General features: G+C 25.2%; 1 protein-coding gene across 2 annotated transcripts in view; it reads right to left on the reverse strand.

The window, feature by feature from the left end:
• LOC112597770 (alkaline phosphatase-like) overlaps positions 1 to 21575 on the reverse strand; it is a 28877-nt gene extending 7302 nt beyond the window's left edge. For both annotated transcript variants that reach the window (XM_025343969.1, XM_025343968.1), the window contains exons 1-4: positions 20999 to 21575; positions 12950 to 13152; positions 9055 to 9256; positions 1547 to 1710 (exon numbers count right to left, since the gene is read on the reverse strand). In XM_025343969.1, coding sequence (XP_025199754.1) covers positions 1547 to 1710; positions 9055 to 9256; positions 12950 to 13152; positions 20999 to 21089 — 660 coding nt within the window. In that variant the 5' untranslated portion in view covers positions 21090 to 21575. The remainder of the gene's footprint in view (positions 1 to 1546; positions 1711 to 9054; positions 9257 to 12949; positions 13153 to 20998) is intronic.
• Positions 21576 to 23134: the final 1559 nt, after the last annotated feature.

Here is a 23134-nt window from a genome sequence, read left to right on the forward strand (position 1 = left end):
CTTACGTTGTCTAACCGTTTCCCACAGTGCCACGCTTGCAATATAATAATATTATTATATTATAATTTATAGCATAATACACGCCACATATATATCAGCGAATGCTTATTTTTTGCGGAATAAAAACGTAATTAATAATTACACATATGCTTGTAAGGCACATATAAATTACGCTGATTACAGACACTTTAATCGTAACGATAACTGTCTCTAAACACTACAAGACATGATTGCTATTTAAGACAATATGATGTTATTATTTAGCAATCAGTGTGTCAGATAAGAACTGTCTGCCGCTGTCTAAAATTAAAAATATTCAAATTCCAACGTTAGTAGACAAGATATCACACAAAAGTGTAGTGAACGCGACGTAATGATATGACGATAATAATCATAATAATAACAAAGAAAAGATAAAAAAACTAAATGAAAATACGTATTTACCAAGCACAAGTAGCGATGTGAGTAAAGCAATTACTACTAGGTATATTGTTATAATTTAAATTAAAAACTGAAAATAAATTATAAAAGACAAAATTATATTCTAAAAGATTTTATATTAATAATGAAGTCATTAAAAATATTTTTAACAACCATAACTAAACGAATAATAACAAAGCAAGTTGTGAACGATAATTTTCCTACCTAAAGAAGCTGGAATAACGATGGGGTTATAATGGCTAAGTTGTTTAGCATTTAAGTTTTTAGATTTTAATAATTTCAACTTCAAGATCAATGGTATTGGATGTGATGGATGTTATACATCACGTTGGAGTTATGGATGGTGTAAAGGGGGAAAATTATTTGAGGGTAGATCATACATATAGGGATGAGAAGGATATACAGAGTTACGGAATCAGAGACAAAATATTAAACTTATAATTTATGCAAGTAGATATTATTGTAATATAGTCTTCGGAAGTAGTTGAAGAATTGTTGTGAACTATTATTACGAGTATTACATTAAAACCACTTCCCCTAAAATAAAATTTAATAGGTAGTTTTATGCATTTATAATGTTCTACTTCGAGAGGACACATAGTATTATGCGGGATGCGTTGTCTCCACCTTACTAATGCATAGCACGGCAAATTTAACGTTCATAAAAATACTTTTTATTCTGTTATTTTTAAATGAAAGTGGATTGATCATAATCATATTTGAATGTAGGAACAATATTATAAGTGCGCATATTGTAGATTCTTTTTAGATATTTAAATTTTGAATCAAGTTTTGAGCATTTTAATAAAATGTTATAAGGTGCTCTTGATAATATTGTCTTTATAAATGGTAAAAAAGAAACAACACATACCTATGTGGGTATACCAGATATTTTTTAAAATATTTTCATCTTAATATTTGTAATAGTTTTATTATTTTTTAAATTATTATTTTTCGCTTAAATATAATCAACACAAATTGAGGCTTCCTTAAATATTTAAGTGTCTATTAACTATCTGATTAGGTCTCGTAAATGAACACAATAATATGTATACTATACCTATAATCTGTATAATATTATATAATTATAATTTTAATAACGTACCTTAAAATTTCGTCCTGGTTGGTCTTCTATGAGCTGTCTGGCAATGTCTTTGCAGTGTTTCGCGTTTGGTGGCATGGCGGTGTTGCATTCCCACTTCCGATTCGACGTCCGGGCGTACAGGGCGGCAGGTGTAGCATCGGTTATCCTGGAGTTGGTCACAAACCCTACAAATGTTACATAATGATGATGATAAAAAAAAGTGATAAAAAAAGTCGAACCTATAAAAACGTTCAAAAAGTTGTAATAAACTGTTTTTATTTTTTCCGCGTATTTGCGCTTCTGTTTATACTTTATACGGTATGATTTTTTTGGAGAATGACCTTTTTAGGGAGAGTTTTCATCAAAAATTTAAAAAAAGGTCCAATTACCGTTTTTAACTAAGGCGTTTCCACTAAAAAGTTTGGAAATCTATGATTTTAAATTTAAGCAATGTACCTATTATAATGCACTACAAGTAGTTATACGCATTCGCTGCATGTTATAATGCTTTGACATTTTTAAATAATAGCAAATGCCAAATACTATATAATACTTTATAACGATAACCGTTGGTATAGCAAAATAAGTAATTTTTTATCTATAATTTTTAAGGTTTTAAGTGTTTTAACATATCAGGTTATATAGGCTAGATTTATTAAGTATAATATTATTTAGTTCTTTTGACCATGTAATTTTTTTAAAAACTATAATTTACTTGCACGATTAAACGAACTTTTTCCGTTTTTGGTGAAAACAAACTATACGCAAATCAGGAATCCGGTTTTTTTTTTTTTTTATTTGTTGAAAAAGGGCCATGAACATTTACTTAACGTACTTTATTTACATATTTAACTATAAACCGACTTATATCGTACAACAACAACAATAATAATAACAATATAATTTGAATAGAATACCCAAAAATATAAATTAGTTTATATAGTTAACATATTACATAGGTATAAAATTATCTACTTCAACCGGTTTATACGATTATGTACAAATACTGGCATACTGTAGACGAGGTGTATCTACTTATAGTTAATATTATATTCGCATGTGTATGCGTGTTACAACGTAAGCCACAGTGACAGTACTCGTATAATTATAATTATATATGAATGGAACAGCGAAATAATTACATATTTTACTGTATAAAATACTATGATATAGTGTTGGTGAGAATAAAAAACCATAGTTTATTATACTATTATCTATCGAACGGATTATTAATGTTATTATACATTTATTATAATATATATTGTACAATATGAATGCGGTTACATAATACGAGTACATTACACTCATATATATAAGTAACTGCTCACCTAGCAATAATAATATTATTATTATTACTTTAATATCTAAAAGAGGAATTCAGCTTTTATTATTTATATCGTAGATTTTATTGCCGATTTAAAAAACATTTAAAATTATAATACTATATTATAATAGTAGTTGTAATTTTTTTTTGGAGTGGCATGATTTAATAGGAACAAAAGGTATAATACAACTATACGGCTTTCCCGTAAAAACATATTTCATATGATTTATAATGACATTATGATTTGTGATTAATATTATATTAACAGTCCATGGCGCTTACCACAGTACTTTACCTTCTGGTGTTCGCAAAAGTGGTAACCTTAATCATCTACTCTTTAATCTCTTCATAAATTCTTTCAGTACTCATCTTTCCTATTGTAAAGTTCTTTTATTCATCAATGATATTAAATTATAAATTAAAATTAACTACACTAACAACTGCGCAGTATTTGCAGATACACAAACTAACCTTAATTCCTTTTGTAACAGTGGACCTTACACGTGCCGGACTTACTTTTAATCTTGAGAAATGTCATGTAATACAATTTTGCAGGAGACGTCCACCTCTTCACAGCTTTTGTTCCCTTATTGGCTCTTTACTCAAATGGGTATATATTTTGGTTTTTAATTAAACCCAGCCCTATCATTTGACCACCATATTAACCGGTATACGCAGCCTTGCAATTTCTGCACTTCATTAAACGCAATACCAAATTATTCTCGTCCAGTGCATGTCACTTGTCTGCTCTATTTTGATATATGATATCGATATGGTCATATACCATCCGTATTAGGTTCGTGACCAACTGCATAAAATGGGTTCAACATTTTTTTTTTTTATTATAATACGCTGCTTTTGTTCTTTAAACATTACCACTTTCTTATGACTATTTTACTAATCGATTTTCTTAAGCATTCCTACCTTGCTTTTAGTCATATTTCTGCCGATATTTATTTTATTTCATCCCTTTTTTCCCTCGCGAATGGTAATAATCATTCCATACATAAAATGCTCTGCTACTTTAATAAATTATTTCAATTTTTCGGCTACCTTAATTAAATATTATTCAATTTATTTCGATTCTATGTGTTTGTGATTGTAAATTATATTTCATCTTATACATTGCGTGTCACTATAATATGATTTTTTTGTGATAGTGAAACTTTATATTATTTATCTCGTAATGTACCTATACAATATTTTTATTAACATATTATGCCTTATGCTTTCAAGCTTTAACATTATATGTATTTTTTATTTTATAATATATATGTTATAAATGTAACAGCAAGAATACAATATCTAATGGTCGATTGCATTTGATTCACATTTGATTTATGACGCACTTAGACATATTGTTCACCACCGAACAATGTCCCCCAAACTCTTTTACTATTTAGGTTGTATAGTTCTAAACGTTTGAAATAATATAACCTTCAGTAGTCTACAATAACTAAAATGTAAAAATTATTAAGGATGAATTCCGTTTTACTATTTTCAATGATTTCGATGAATTAGAATCTTTAATGCTGAGCGATACAAATATATTATGATCTAGATGTCGATTATAAAAATATAATTGATTCATTTTTTTTACAGGTCTTTTATAATACGATGATTAAAATTTTACAATTTTACCGATTGTAGTGTATGTAATCGTATTGTACTTGTTAAGAATATTTAATAAGATTAACGATGAGTGCAGTAATTTATGGATAAAGCAGATGATGTTCAACTAATTAATTTGATTGAGTTTGTGATTAAACTTAATTGTGTATGTTTGTGTAACTACGAAAATTATGTGATACCATTGTGCCATTAATAATTATTAATTTTGGTACTTAAAAAACTTGAATATTGACTATATAAGTATAAATGGAGTAAGAAAAGAGGTTAAACCTAGGTTTGAAAGAGTACGTGGGTTTGCTTTTTTTCGCCTAAAAAACGTAAAAGTGTGCTACCACCAAGGGTGCCCATATAGGGGGCAAGGGAGGGACATGTCCCCCCCCCTGGAAAATGTTGAAAAATTGTTTACACAAGATTTATAATGAGTGAAGATAGACTTGATGGAATCACGCATGATAAGCTTACATAGGGAAAAAATTGATGATAAAACGAATGAATACATAGAACAAGTAATAAATATATTTGGTGTTAAAAAATTTTTATTTGTAAATTTATATTTTATTAAATTTATGTTATTAATCAAATGAAAATTTAATAAATAATTTTTATGGTTAATTGGTTAAATAATTATTATTTTATAATTTTCCAGTTTGATATATAAAATATAATAGTATAATGTTAAATGGTATACCCTTTTCTATCTCATGGACATTATTAAAATTTTGTACCCCCCCTGAGAATTTTTCTATGGGCGCCCTTGACTACCGTCTACCACTGTCGTATGGAATCGTGTAATATGCAATAGGTAGCTGTTTGTATTTATTGGTGTATGCTGTATGGTTGCTGCGATGTACGCGGGCTTTAGATATAATAATATGAGATCAAAGAAGGACGCGGTATTAAAATCAACGGGAATCATTTGCAGGCAAATACATGCTTCCTATAATATCACTTATTGTAAAATGACCAATATTGATTTTGAGTATAGACAATTTAAAATATGAAGTGCACCGTGGGTATACCTGCATATTGAACGTCTACTACAAATAATGGAGTTCCAATCATACACACACACACTAGTACACTAGTATAATGTAAACATAATAAATCTACGACTGGCTACGAATTATAGTCCTAGGTGGAACGCGTGAATTTGCATATTGTTAACAATTTTTTCTATGGGAATACTACGGCCAAGTATACGACTTCACATTAGGCAGTGCATATAAGTATAATATAGTGTTTCAAAAATGCAAAGAGCGTTGTCGAAATCACGTTTATTTTTCGCGTGAGGCGCGAAATATCATCATTCATCATCATAGGAACAGTTGATAACAATAATATATGAGCTTATCAAAGTTGCTCAAGCTATAATAAGTATGTATATATGCTTATAACTATTAACCATCGAATAAAATATACACATGTATTTTATAATATTGTCGAGAAATTTCATACAAAAGATCATAATATCCATTATCGTTATGACATTGTGTCTGATTGCAAACGTTAACACAATACCAATAATATTCATCATAATTTATATTATATAATATTGCTTGTTTGAAAATGCGTTAGGGAGGTAGTAGGATTAACAGTTCTTGTTAAACTTAGATGAAAACGTCAGGGAACTGACCTATTATTACATTTGACGCTGAAAACATTTTCTGTGTGATGTTATTTTAGACGTTTTTTCGAGTTTTAATTTTAAAACAAGGTATGAGAATTTTTAAATTGTAATATTTTACGCACGATATAATTCACTTCAATATTAAAACCTCGAGAAAATCACGTTTAACCTTTAAGGTTAATAATAGGTAAATTTACTATAATATCAAATCTAACTAAGCTAAATGTGAACTGCTGAACGTAAATATGCTAATTTACACATCATTTAGACATAGACAACACACGTGAGTCTTAAATAGGTACATTCATAATGTTTTTATATCATAATGACATTTTTTGGAAGTAAACGAGAAATTCTTAAACGGAATAACTAAGCCACGAAGTAAAGAATTGATAAAAAAAAAAAATATATAGTTGAAATTGTTGATTGAAAATTGTTTTACAATGTTACTCAATAAATTTATAGGTAGATAATTCAGTTTAATATATTCTCATGTAGTTATAATATATTTTGTACGCAAACATATAAGTATGATAGTATGAAGTATGAACTAGATATATCATAGGTTATATTTTATTGTATTATATTTTCTAATAATCAGCGAATAATGGCAACAATCCTTAGTAAACCATACAGATTAGAGGCTTTATCTTAATAGCAGTTTGATAAACTTGAGTACCTGTAGCTAATTTTTTTAAATTATTTGTATTTTATATTAATTCGTTTGATAACTATACACTATACATTATTTTGTAAAAATTTAATGCAATAAGAAAAATATAAACCGAGAATATAGTACCTTAAAGAGATAGAGAAGACCAAGTGAGATATATAACGAAGAAAAAGGAAGAAAACGTTTCTGATATACTGCAGTAGAAGTCGATAATGCACCTAATTACGCAGTCGTTGCGTAGGTCACGGTAATGGATGTGTTAGATATAATTTTAATAATAAATCAAGGAACGGAGACAGTCTGTCAGCTTGTATAACTAATACCTATATTCATTATACATTTATATTGGTACTATATTAATTTATTTTATTGTTTGAATACAGTAGTTGGAATTCATTAATACATTAATACCGCAAACATCTTACTAATTATACTAGTGTAAATTTGACAGACTGTCAGTCTATTATTGTTATATATTATACATAATGCTATCAATTATTACAGAGAAGAAAATTTATTTTTACTATTAATAATATGAAATCAATAATTCATTATACATAAGCAATAGCATAAAATTGTTTTTGTTTTAATATAAACTACTTAAGAGATAACTTGTATTTAATTTTTAAGTCTTAACTATAAAAGTTGAAAACTTTTGAATGTTAAACTACATTTGACGAACTTTCTCAAAAATTAAAATTCATATGTTTATAAAAAAAATCGTATATTCGTACCTATGATGTACATTATTTAAAACTATTATAAAAACTTATGAGAAACCTTGCTTTAAGTTCTCAAATTTTTTGATCAAGTAAAACATTTTTCATCGATATTCGTTTTTGAAAATAATTACGAAAAAAATAAATAGATTATTTCAAACCGTTTTTAAGAAAAAATTTTCGTTTTCTCTTACATTTTTTTTCCATTTATTTTTAAAAATATTGTGAATTTTTAATTTCTACCGATAAAAAATACTAACTAAATCAAATATTTTTATTTGACGAACTGGGAGGTCTTTTCACTTTGTATTTCCCATGATGTATACAATATTATATAAATTAAGCTTATTGTTCAATTATTGTAATAGATTTCCTAATAATAAAATTATGTTACAATTTTTTATCAGAAATCACTTTGAAAGTTGAATAACGAAGCATTTTTATCTTTTATACAATTTTTTAGTTAGTGTGGTTTTGTAGAAATACTCATAAATAATCCACATAAATATTGTAAAATTAATAAATTCATCACTCTGTTAAAACTCTATTACTAAAAATTTTATCAAATATAAAATATTTAAACAAAATTTACAAATGCTGATCATATATTTTTCAAATATAAGAATAGTTTCTTATTGATTAGCGTAGATATTACAAGATGAAAATGACTAACTTCAATTTTTTTTTTTAAAACAATTTTTTGGCTTTTGTAAAAATTAAAGTGAATAATTTAAGAAACCGGAAGAATAACAATGTTAGATAGTGAAGTAAAAAACTATCCATTCAGGCATAAATTGTGCACAGTGCTGATTTAATAAATGTACAGGAAGCGACTAAAATGTATGATAATTGACATTTAACAATAGTGAGTTAATACAAGTTGAATTGATATTATGTAGGTATGCTAATATATTAAGTAATATTTATAAATTATGTTTAAAATGTCTTTTTTTATATAATATAAAAGTTTTTCAGAATTATTTTATACAATAAATTAATTAAATAATAGTTTTATTAAAATAATATATATATTATGGTATTAAAATTCGAAAAAAATAATTGTAAAGTTTATAAAATGTTTACGATTATAGACATTATCTATTTCATTAGACATAATATTTGCCGATATCATGTCATGACCTTACGTATATGATATGTAAAGGGGCAAGTTAATTAAAATAATTAACTCAATTTAAGTTAAATTAGGTGAACACAAATTCATTAAGTAAAAATTAATTTTGTTAATCTCAATAATAAAAATACGTTTTATTTTTTAAATTTAAAGTTAATGTTTTATTTCCATATATACTAAACATTTTTAACTTTTTAGCTAGTTAATGCCTACGTCTTTGATAATAAGATGCATGACGCCCAAATTCTTTGTATTAATTGTGGGTATTGTTTAAGTATAGTGCTCGACATAATCTTAATTATTACAATCAAAATGTTACGATTAAATGATCAATTGTTAAATTGACGTATTTAAATATAATTTAATGCTATACCTAACAAAAATTTTAAAAATGTTTAATATTAATTTAAAGTGTATCATACCGGTGCTTTTTCCAGCATCTTGCGCCCACGTGGCCAACGAATCGAGTCCAATGCTCTGTGAATTAGCATTGTCGCAGTAACTTGTGTCGTTAATGTGGTGATTTGCGTCTAAGCCAATAATCTTTTGATTAACCTTTACACCAGTGAACATTGCAGTTGCTGAACTCGCTGCGTCCGGAACTTGTTTGTTGACCGAATATGTCTGAAATTCAAAGGATGACGTCGCGCGTTTATTAACTAACATAATTATATAATAATTATTCATTAAAATCTTATTTAAAAAAAAAAAAAAAAAACTAACATAATATAATAGGTATAATATATTATATTATTTTACAGTAAATGTGCCTATTATCATTGTATTTTCGACGAATATTGTTCAAAACACATATATTCATTTTTATTTTTAGATTTTTTAAGAATATGTAGTAAATTTCTACTTAAATATTACAAGCTCTCTGCAGATTAATCAATATGTTGAATAATTAATGATATTCATGTTCCATTTTTTTGAAAAGAATTTATTGGTATTAACTTCAATTTTCAGAACTATACTAAATATTACTCACTATGATCCCGTATATGTTACTCATATAATTACCACATATTTGAATCTCTCAATTTTTCACTTACACCTTCTTATTGTGAAAAAAAATAATAATTTTTGCGTATCTATAAATTTATTATAGTATTAATTTAAATAAATGGAGTAGTGGACCAATATTTTGGGAGGTAAGTACCTTTAATAAATACCACTTCACTCCAATTAACTTCAAAAATTTTAAACTTGGATAAAAAATATAAAATATGCAAGCATATTCTTCTAAACTCCCTCAAAAACATAAAAACAAAAATATGAAACGCTAAGATAAAGTTTTGTCTTAACATGCATGAAAATCAAATTTGTTTTTAGCTAGGCTTTATTAAAATCGTGCTAAACAAATAAACGAATGCTAGAAGTCCTTTGCCTATAACGTATAGGTACTAATAATTAAAATATTATTGACTTCAAATTTAATTTTTTTTATATCAAATGTTCTGAAGAATATTCTGTTTTTGAGAATAAAATTATAAATATTTTTTATTATAAATAAATAAATAAAAATCTTAAAAATTGAAAACCATAAATAATGTTAAGAAATATTGTTTTGTAATGAATTAAAATTAAGCAAAAAAATAATTTTATTAAAAACGATAAATGAGCGATTAGGTACTGTTAAGAATATTAAAAAATATTACTAAAGTCTCGTGAGTGTTTTTAGTCGATTGTGTCCGTCTCTGAACCAATTGTGTTTGTTCCCGTTGGCATATTCTTACAGATTGACATTTTTTTTTTTTTTTAATTTGATTTGGAGGTAAATTGTTTCTGTGTAACAAAAGGCATGTCATTATGTTTTTTATCCAACGTATGACGAATTAATACTCGATGGAAATTAAACTATATCCGAAGCATAATAATTGTGTAACCATATCCCGAATATGAAACATTTTTAACATTAATTGTATGACAAATATTTTGTGCACAATCGCAATATATTTTCACTAAATGTATATTTATACGTCTATAATATTCATTTGATGAATATACTTATCACAAGGTATTAAATATAGTTAGATAACAAACAATGATAATTGCCATGAAAATATTAAATATTAGTTACCAATCAAAATGAGATCTTTCATTGATTTTTAACAAGTAATTAGAAATTAGTAATAACTAATAACTATATAATATACGTTAATATGCAAACAACAATGAACTTAATATATGACCTACTTATCTAGATAGACCATAACATCATATTATTGTAAACTATCAAGTTGTCAAATAATTAACTAGAGTAGTAACAATTTAAGAAAAAAAGTACTTAAAAGTATTATTATAGTGAAATATTTTATAAAAAATTAAATGAATAATTTAAAAATATTATTAAAACGAATTTTTAATAATACACTATAATATTTAATAGATAACTAACACATATTATCTGATTAATAAAGTCGACTATAACTATTATGTTTAAAAATCGTGATATTAAATTTCTCATACCGAAATTGTCTTTAGAATATTGACAATTTTTAATTTAAATAAGAGATTTATAAATAAATATGTTTTTAGTAATTGAATCGTAACAAATTTACATATTTTTAAGTATAAAATTAATATGTAATAATATGCCGTGTATGCAATATCATTAATTACAATTTACACAGAAACACAGAAGTTTGTATAAACAACATGATCCTATACCTACTTAATTATGACTAATTTTCTTATTCTATACACAGTAAATAAATTCATTTAGCTACTGTACTTAAATTTACATAAAATGACCAGTATTAGTAATAGATAGTACTTCTTACAGTGTATTTATGTGCGAAGTTGTATTCTGTAATGAATTCGTGTTTTAGTTAAATAAATTAAATAATCGTAAAATTAATATTGACACACACGCTTAATGATCATTAGAAAAGTTGATTGAATATTTAATGATATTTACATTATAAAAAAATATTAGAATGAAGAAGATATAATTAATAATTATAATACTATATAAAATAGTATTATATTCGCATAATAAAATAGATAAGAATCATATTCTAAAATTATAATTTATTATTCATAGTATATATTATTGTATCCATATATATATATATATATATATGATATAACATAGTCATTAGTCATTATCTAATAACTGTTTGCTCTGAGTAGTAATAAATTGTAATAATAAATCGGTTGCTAATCAGTTTAATCACGAAAATAATTTTTTTTTAAATTTAATTAACAAATTTAATAATTAGTAATAATTTAATATTCATATTGCTTTTGTTTATACCTTATTTAAATTTAATAATAGATTAACAAACACATCGTAAGCTAAAAACAATTAAGTTTATTTATATTAAAATGTTTTTTTTTCCAAAAGAACAATCTATAATAATTTACTATAATATCTCCCAAAATAATTATGTAAATATTTATGGATTGTAAAAACGATCAGACGCTAAATAAAATTAATTTTAACATTATGTAGGTACGTAGACAACAAATCGTATTTTAACGACAACTATAGCGAAAGAATGCGTTTATCAGAGATACTAACGGTTAGGTGTCTGTTGTACAATATATACTCGTACATACATATTGTACATAATATATAATACAATTCCGTTTACAATATTTGTTAAAACAACTTAACTATAATTTTATTGCTATGTGTTGTGACAAAAGTATACAATACTACACATATCGTGTGTCACCAGCATCGAGATAGTATGGAATTTATATAAAATCGTTTCTTTTAATCCCTAACCCCAATAATAATTGTATGACAATTATAGGATAACAACAATAGTTAACAATAATCATATGAACCCATTGAAAATGGTGACCTTGGTTGAAAAAACGATTTAGTGACTGTTTCCGTGCCTGTAACGTATTGTATAAAATATTATTTTTATTTGATATTATTCGATCACTTAAGGATCACAATTCACGACACTGTGTACCCGTATTGCCACTTGCCAACATATATTGTATATATTATGCAATATTATATCTTATAACTAAATTGCCACTCATTCATAAATTTTATTTATTGAAATTATTGAAAAAAAAATGTTCTGCTTTAAATTATAAAATTAAAAATTTTTATTTTCATTCAAAAAAGTAAATAAAAAAACAATAAAAACTATATGTATATATTTTTTTTTTTAAACGTTGCTCTATGATATAAATTATGTACAAAACTTTTTATTTGCTGCTATTTATTTGTTGTTTACTACTGTAAGACCTACTCCGTGTATAATATACCATATTGAATTATTGATATTTAACATGACAACAATATTAATGTAATATTACAACCAAAGTTTTGCAATAAGTACTCACTTTGAGCAGCCCCATGTGCGGAAACTTTTCGAAAGTTAATCGTCCGCTCTCGCCGTGCTTGTAAATTCTCGTAGCTGTTACTGTGTTTGGTCCCATCCCGTCGCCGATAAACAGGATCACGTTCTTCGCAACTTTGTTGTTGATCGCCACATTTAGAGCTTCGTCCAACTCGGCCCTGCCCACTGACGTCCAATACGCTTGGTCTATATGATAACGTATTTATTTGTACATTACACAATACACATAATATATATATAAATAAATAATACGCAAAAATACACTCTATATATATGTCGCATCCACATAGTGAAACTACTCATTTCATGAACTGGATATCCAGATAATGAAATTCGTCTAGATCGTGAATTTTGACGAAAATACATTATATGCACAATACCTATATTGTGTACTTCGTGTAATCATAAAAAACAATTATTTTTGTTATTTGTCAATAAATTATATTACATGTAATTGTATATTATATTTTATAAACGGTAGTGTTATCTATGAACTATAAAGTATTATTATAAAATAATATTCTTATTATTTATTTTTGCACGACGATTGAGTATGACAATAAGCCTTAGATATACTCTTTAAGTCAGAGAAGTAGTGAGAGGTCTAATCAGGATATTACGAGCATGGATAGCTGAAACCAAAGCCAAAAAGTGGAACATTGGTTTAAATTTTGTTTAATTTTAAGAAAATAGTTCATTTCATCGAACAATTGGACGTAGCCTTTATAAAGCTTTATTTGGAAATGACCTAAAAATTTGACTAATCACGTCAAGTTTATCATTTGATCTGTTGAAGAAATTAACAATGGAGAAGATCTCAGATAAAAGAAATTGAAAAACGCTCAATTTCCTGCAGCATTTGTTAAGTTGAAGTGAGATTGCTATTATCGGAAATTGCTGAAAATAATAAAATTATCTGTCAATTATGCGATTCCAGAAAGAATAATATTAATTCAACGTAAACTTGGACACGTTAGTCAAATTATAGAGAAAATGATCAAGGTAGATAATATTATACAATAAAAATGTTCTTTTAGATCTTAATTTAAAATAATTTTTAATTGAGAAACATAAAGAGAGCAGACGATTTTGAAATTAATTAGTGCATTATACTCAGAGTACCGAAAGTTGGTAGGGAACCTATAAATTCACCAAATATAATTTATGTGATAACGAAACAAAAACAAAAAAGATTGCATAAGCTTGGAACAAAATATAATTTACTTAAAGGATGGTTTAGCAGTAAATGTTTGAAAAAATCAACAATTCAATTTGTCACTAATGATCAAGTTGATAAAAATGTTGAATTTTCAATGCCAAAAATTATTAAAAACATTTTAGGAGGGTAAGGATTTTTGTCTTGTTCGTGTTAGGTGAAAACTCCTTGCAAATCAAGTCAGAGTACATGTCTTAAAAATAACATGCTATGTAAATCTATAGGTAATAGTTTATTTCATAATCAATTGTAATGAAAAAATAAATAATAAGAATATTATACTTGATAGGTAACACTGCCATTTATAAAATAAAATATACAATTTATACAATTATACAATTATACTCGTATATTATAATTATATTATATTATATTTTATCATATTTTTTTATGAAAAATAAATAAAAATATAATATAATATAATTTAATGGTAAATACCAAAATTAATTGTTTTATAATAATTACAAAAAATACATAATATAGGTATTGTCCATTATATGAAATAGATGTCCATATAATGTATTTTCGTCAAAATTTTAGGATTTTCTCAATCTGGATATCTAGTTCATGAAATGAATAATTTCACTATGTGGATGCGACATATATAACCCATCAACAATGCAAGGTACTTGTGTCGTTGTGTTAGTAACTTATATTACACGTTTAATAATTGTAACGATTATACGATTTAAAAAAATTACATTACATTATTAATTTTTATTCAAATTAAGTATTATTTAATTGTATAGGTATACTTAAGTTTTCTTGGTTATAGGCGTTGGTTAGATAATTAAGTAAGTCACTGTAACGAATGTGTTAAATTTGAATTTAATGTCAAATCATTACATACAAAAAACGATTCTGAACGAAGTCTGTCTATCAGAGTATATTACTAAGTATATTTTATAATGTATTTATGTTGCTATATTTATTCTACTATTAATTACACACTTACACGGCAGTCTGAGTTAATTTTTCGGAAAACATTGCATTTATTATACGATTAATATTTAATTATAATCAAAAAAATAAAAAAGTATAAATATGTTAATATTATATTATTTTAATTAATTTTAAACTAAATATCAGCTTACTATAAAAATATGTGAATAGATTCATAGTATAAATAGGAATTTGCATACAATTTATTTAAATATTTTGAAAATGCATTCATGCTTTTTATTTTTATTATTATTTAAACTTTGTGTTTACAATTAGTTTCAATAACACTTTTTATGTTTATAAATATAATAATATCTGTAGAAGTTTAAAGTTTCCTCGAATAACATTTTAAAATCTTAACAAAACGACTAAAATCAATCTTCCTTGTCAAAGATTAAACTTTAAATATCTATAAAAAAAATTGTGTTTAAATATTTTTAAATTTTTTGGTTTTAGTGTAAGCTACTTGAAGAAACCTATAAAAAATTTACATTTTTCAAATCTTCGTGATTTAGATAAATATTGTCAAAATTTAAACTCATTTTTAAAATTAAATAATTTATAAAAAATATCAATAAAAATAATTGGTGAACAAATAAAGTATTTAAGTTCAGTAGTAATAAATTATTTGTTTTTGGATTACATCCAACTGAAAAAATTGATTTTGTCAAAGACTGGTTTTAATAAAAATTCTCGTTTTTCCTTAAATTTTTGCGTATTTTTCTTATTTATTAAGATAGTATATCATTTTAAGTACTGGGAGTTTTTTACTTTTCCTTTCTAAAAAATTATCAAATTAGAACTAGAATTACTTAACTATCAGGAAATATATTGAAGTTGAAAATTATAAGTTTTTTTATTGCTTTAATAAGTGTTAGAAGACACACAGAAAAAACATATATTGTTGTAAAATCAATATATTCATTGCTTAGTTCATCTAAAATAAAAAAACTTGAACGTAAGAAATACTTAATTTCTTATTCTGCATATAAAAATTACTTACGATGCCTAACTATAAAATAAAAATATAGAATATACTTAAATATACTTTTTTACTCTCGGCGTAAAATTTAAACGAATATAGTATCGCTCAATGGACTTCATTGTTATACATGAATCTAATTCTAAAATACAAAGATTTATCATATAGACATTCGTCAATAATTAGATTAATTAAATGAGTTCAAACGACAGACAAAAAACTAGATGATTTTTTAAATGTAGATAATGTTGATATAAATTCTTTTACAAATGTTTTTATAATAGTAATATAACAAACTTAACTTTTATATATTTCTTATCTTTATTTATGTAAATACTAAAGGTGTGCGGTACATAGCAGTATTAAAAGTACTTTTATATTTATAATATTTATGCAAATCTTGTATTTAACATTCATAGCGAATAATATGATTATTTGTGAATAATTACAAACGTAAATTAGTCATAATTAGGCATAAATAATAATTTATATTTTAAGTATACAAATAAATTCATCTTTTGGTATAATAGTTAGTGTCATTTAATCTGAAATCAATATATTTTGAAATAAAATAATATTATAAAACTAAAATTTAAATTTAAACTAAATTTAATTTAATAATAAATTGATAAAGATAATACGTAATCGAACATTATTATTGGTTATTGCTCGATTAGTCTAACGAGTATATTTTATATTATACAAATGATTGGTATTTTGAAATATTAAATATTTTTTGGAAATATGTTTACGATTTAATTTTAATTTTGTATCTTTATATGTTTGTACAATAATTTATAATGGTCATTTAAAAAATCTATTAAAAAATTTATAAAAATATTACCCAGATTTCATTTAAGTATAAAAAATGCCCATAAAATTGAAAAAATGACCTAAAAATGCTAAAAATGACTTCAAATCAAAAAAGTACAAAAAATGTAAAATAAAAACGATATATTTGAACTCGTAGATGATCAAATCACATTTTGTGCCTGAAAAGTTATATCCTGTAAATCCTAAAAAAAATGCAAAATCCTATACTATCCTTACCTTAGTCATAACTCATTAGTAATATTATCTAAACAGTATAAAAATTGATTAAAAACTTTCTAGATTCTGAACAGATCAATAAGTATATTTTTAATCATTAAGTTTTGTGTTTGAAGAATGAAGAATGTTTTAATCTAAGAGTTTGTGGCTAGTTTTAGGTGGAAAATTGGATTTTGTTGGTATTTGTGGGGAGTAGAAGGATTTGAAAATTTAAAAATTATCTGTAAGAAACAAACAAAAAAAAAAGTTATAGAAGTTAAGAAAATTCGGTGATTTTACCCAAAACTAGTAAGTTTTGAAATTATTTTGTTGAAAATTTGTATATTTTAACAAAATAATTGTAATAGAATTCTTTAGAAATGATAATATCAAATACAAAATGTTATAATTCTTTTTGTACTGTTTATTTACATAATCTAAATATTTTGGATAAATAATAAAATTTTTATATGTGAGTGAAAAAACTTGAAAATTTAATGCTAAGTCCTTCATAAGTTTTTTTTTACACAAAATTCATAGACACAGAAATTGTGTGTTTAGTTAAGCAGTTAAGTATTTAAGTTAGGTATACATTTTACGAAATTCATCAAAATCGCAAAAATTTTATTTGCTGTTAAAAAATCATTCAATATTTGATTTAATATTTATAGCTTGAAAATACAAGATTTCTCATAAGATTTATTTCAAGAAATCAAAAGAAAAAATATGTAAGATACATAAATACGTGTAAAAAATGACTTCTTCTATTTTTGTTATTTTGTTTTAATTTAAAAAAAATATTAATCGTAGGAATTTGAAACATTCTATTAACTACTTAAACCAGTTTTTCTTAACCTAGGGTCTCGATCCCTTTAGTGATCGTCAACTTATTAATTAGGGTCGTCAACGTATGATTTAAAATTTAAATTAATACAAAAATTTAAAAGCTCAAATATTAAAATAAAGTAATGAAAAAATAAAATCAATAAATATAAAACATTGTATTGTATACAGTACTATTACAGTAATTAACAATTATCTATGCCAGTATATAAAAAAATATATGTAGGGGCCGCCAAAGTAAAAAGGTTGAGAAATGTTGACTTAAACAATTATTTTCTGTATACAATGAAATTTACTAAATATTCAGACTAACTTTAAATTCAATTTTCTAAATTTTTTAGTTTTTTTTTTCCGTAAATGTTGATTTGAGTTTTTAAATGTATTAAAAGATTCCACATAAGTTGTTATTATAATAATTTAAAAATATAAAAGTCATATTTTTTTTATAGACATGTTAATTTTAAATTTTTATAAAATTGGACATTTAATCATAAAACAGTAAAAAATTTTAGTTATTTTGTTGTAATTAAAAATAAGTTATTTCTAAGGACTTGGAACTTTTTTTTTACTTAGTGCATTATAATATGCACTTACTATACACAACGATAAATTCAAAATATATAAATTATTTTTTTGTTAATTATACGATGAATCTATTCATACTGTTCTAAAATATTTCTGAAATGACTAATCAGTCGTTATTAACAGTTAGGAGAGAACCTAAAATTATGTATTATAATATTACAATAATTATTAAATAATGTATGTGATTTATTGTTGAAAAAAATTAGTTAAACTTATTGTATTAATTATAAAAAAAATAAATTATTAATAGCGATATAAATATATAATAAAATATCTTTCGACTTTTTTTTAAAGACCGGCTTAACTCAGCGCCCAGAATCGTTTTTCATAGGTTAACAATGATTTATCAATAAATTCAAATTTAATATATAGATATATTGCAATGACCTACTTAATATAATGAAGTTTATTTGACACTTTATAATCAATATATAGCGACTTATCTGGTTTTTTATTATGTTTAAATATTTTGATTTTAAGATTTTTTTATTAGATATTTACATTAATATATACCTATATGTATTTACGTTATTAATTATTTTAGCCGGTAAATATTGTTTTAATTTAATAACAAGAAAAATGATTGATCTTATAATTAAAATAATTTATGAAAGAAAAATAATATTAATAACCTGTAAGTATAAGTCGTGGTTTTCTTAAAAAAATTGTGATCTAATTATTATATTATATTTAAAATATACAAATTGATTTTATTTGAAACTGATCTAAGGTGCGCAAATACTATAATTGCATTTAAAAAAAAATAATTGAAGGTATAGTCATTCTACTGTATTATAGGTTTTTAATGTACTTTATCATTCAGTAGGTATATTTATGTAATTGATGTGTTAAATTTGAATTCAGTGATAAACTATTACACATGAAAAACGATTCAATTTTATTTAATACTACAAACCACCCTGAACATTTTGAAGACTCAAGTATTTTTTCTTCTCTTAAAGATGACGTCAGACACAAAAAAAAGCAACAAACATTATTGTAAAACGAATTCCTACGTCATTCATTGCTCTGCTAAAATCTAAAATTAAATTCAAATTAAATTCACTGACAACAAAACAAGTGTTTAACTTTGTTGACTATAAATCGCTTATACACGGTTCATATGCAAATCTCATAAATTCTACATTTAACACTAAAATCCATATAGTGTTCATATTATACTTAATATATTTATTATTTATATAAATGTGTCACAATACACCTTCGATAAGTCTATAATCTGTTAGAACGTGCCAAGTGCTACCGCGCTTACATATTCAATCACTATATAATCGTCAGTATTATAAAGTATCGATTCACATGTGCATTTAGTTTGATTTTTTATACCGCTCATTAATAACGCACGTATTTATTATAATGTATATAAATTCATATAACATACTACGTGTACTGATTGCGTACCCGCCTAATAATTATATAAAAAGCAAAGACACTTGATCTTTTCAACCGTATAATACAGTAGTTTTATCGCTAATTGAACATAAAGACGAACCTATAGCTACAAGACAAAACATGTCGTAAAATAATAAAAACTTGTATGGTTAATACTTGTCCTAAGGGGGAAGAGAGCGGCGTTAGGTTAGGTATATATATATATATATATATTACTAAGATTATAGAGAAATACCCTTTTTATAAAGGGTTGATATTTCTGTTTCTTAGTATGTTTAATTTACATTAACATTTTTACTCATTATTAATTAATTATTTTTTTATTTTTTATTCAACCTATTTAAATTAAACATTTTAGGATCAGTATTCTTTTTTTAATTATTTTTTTATGCTGTTCTGCCAAAGAGCATACACAAATAAACAAAACCTCGTACAAAATATTTTTAAAATAATAAAAATTAAAAAATAATTTCAAGTGTATTTTCATTTGATGTAATGACAAAATTGTTCGAATTGCACCAGATCCGATCATTCCATAGAACGCATAAAATATATTAGTTTTAGTTGATAATAATTGAATGATCGATTTAGAATAACAATATTAATATACATATTTTTTGTAATTACTTATAAACTTTAACTTTATAATCTTTAAATTGGTAGCTATTTATTAATTTTTGATAAATAGCCACATTTTTATATTATTATTTTAAAAATTATTGTTAAAGTAATATACCTACTTAGACATAAAAAACACAAATTATTTTTCTGCCAACCGTCGACTGATATTCGTTAGTAAATGTAATATATATAGTATGTAATGATTGGAATGATGCAGTTCGACATTACTTTTTATTAAAACTGAGTGGAATCTTACAAAAAAAAAAAAATATATATATATATATTTATGATTTATGGGCCATATAACTGATGCTTATACAAATGTAACCTATGCACATGTAGCAGAGGACATGTTTGAATAAAATATGTATTAATTATAATTATATTTTCGCTTGTTTTACCTTCGACAAAAATCCTGGCTGCCGTCCGGCAGTTAATCAAGGCAAGCGTGGCCACCAAAAGCTCGAGCTGACGACGACCCATCATCATCATGACGGCGGCGTAGCAAGATGATTGTTATATTATTGACTCTTATTATCTGCGTGAACAATGCGGTGATCGACAACTGTCCGTTGTAAGACAAAAATATAACGACAATGATGATAATATAAAATGATAGTGATTACGATAATAAATTAATATTATATGTAATACTTGCTCGACATTTAAACAATTATCATTATCATTATTATTATAAATTACATATAATGAGACCGCATATAAAAGGGTTAATTATGTTCACGTCGCGTTGGGGCGCGTAAATAATCATAAATAATATTAAAATGTATCGATCGTCAGAAATTGAAACTAATTTTTTTCGAAAAAAAAATCTTCCTGTTCTAAACAGTAATCGAAAAAACTCGCATACAAAATAGTTGACGGCGAAAACGAAACCTCGGACCGACGTTGTGGCGCGTGAATTTATATTATAAAGTACAAAGTCGTGTAGAGGTACCTACGTAATACCGGTGCCACGCGTATCGCAGTTCTGTCGCGATTCGTTCGCGTCCGAAACCGATTTTTTGAATCGGAAACCCACTCCAGTGGCGCATAGTACAACACGCACGTGACTAGTAGCTTCCACCTCCCACCAGCGCCACCGCCGCCGCCGCCGAGGAAGCGCACGCCGATTCAAACGGAATATGAAGAAACGGGAACAAAAATGATAATCCCAAAGAATTATCAACGAAATCTGGACTCTCCATGATGATTAGGGAGGAAGGAAGACCACGGAATTTGACCCTTTCTCTTCGGGGGAAGTAAAAGGTTCGTATTATTTATATTATGCATGTATGTCTTAGGTCAATTGTGTCGCCGATGCAGTTAACGATGACACGTGGACAACTATATACAGAATGATTCGCCAAGCATACTTATCCCAATATTTTTTTTTTATTAATAATATATTTATTCAAACTCTGATTCTTGAAATTATTACGGAGTAATACAAAGTTCTGGTTTTTTTACTGTTTATTATTATTATTCAGTATATCATAAAAAGATTATTATTATTTATTCTTATATAATTTAGTGGATCGTTGTTTGGAAAATTTTGATATACTTATTTCAAAATATTTGAATGAACTATCTCAGTTATTAAAATGTTTGTACTAAAGGGTAAAAGATTTTCTTAAAAATGGTTTAAAAAAATATAAAATAGATATAACATTTTAGTACATAAAGTTAAATAACTTAAATGTTACTTACTCAAATTTTGGTTTTGTGACGTTAAAATTTTTCAAAAAGTTATAAAATTTAAAGTAGAAAAGGGGTTCTTAAACCTTAGATAATATTCATAGAATATTATTCTAAGTAGTTTGAAAACTCACTAAAATTTGAAATAATACTATTTTAGTACATTTAAAATTTCAAAAAATTAAATTTTAAATAACTGTATTTTTGAAATAAAGGAGTGGGTGTGATGGTAAATCAATTATCTTATAGATAGTTAGTTACTCGTAATATATTATAATAATATGTTATCAACAAGATGTCTCACTATGGCCATTTTTCGTTTGTCCTCGTCGATAACTTTTTTCTCATTTATATTTTTGAAACAAAATTAAAAGAAAATTTTAGTAATAAATAATAGTTCTAATAGTGATTATTATAGTTATGTATTATAGAATATAAATTCCCTCTAAAATGTAATTGTCAAATACATGTACTGTAGGTGCACGTCTATAGAAAAAAGCCCAAGATTTCTTAGAAATGTATTTATATGCGCAAATTAAGCCAAACCAAATTTGTCTACATTGGTTAAGACACCTTCATAAAAATCTTCAATATTTTTATTTGAATATACGTATATTTGAAATTATTTTGTATACTTAAAGATGTATTTGCATATTACTCTACTGTATGTCATTCAGAACCAAACTAGCAATAACTATTAATTCAAACCCTGGCTATATATCTACATGTCTACATACATACATATATACATACATGCATGCATACATATATACATACATACATTTATAAATACATACACACACACACACACACACACACACACACACACACACACACACACA

This window comes from Melanaphis sacchari, unplaced genomic scaffold (genome assembly GCF_002803265.2).
Source record: "Melanaphis sacchari strain LSU unplaced genomic scaffold, SCAv2.0 Contig43_pilon_pilon, whole genome shotgun sequence".
NCBI classification, from domain to species: domain Eukaryota; kingdom Metazoa; phylum Arthropoda; class Insecta; order Hemiptera; family Aphididae; genus Melanaphis; species Melanaphis sacchari.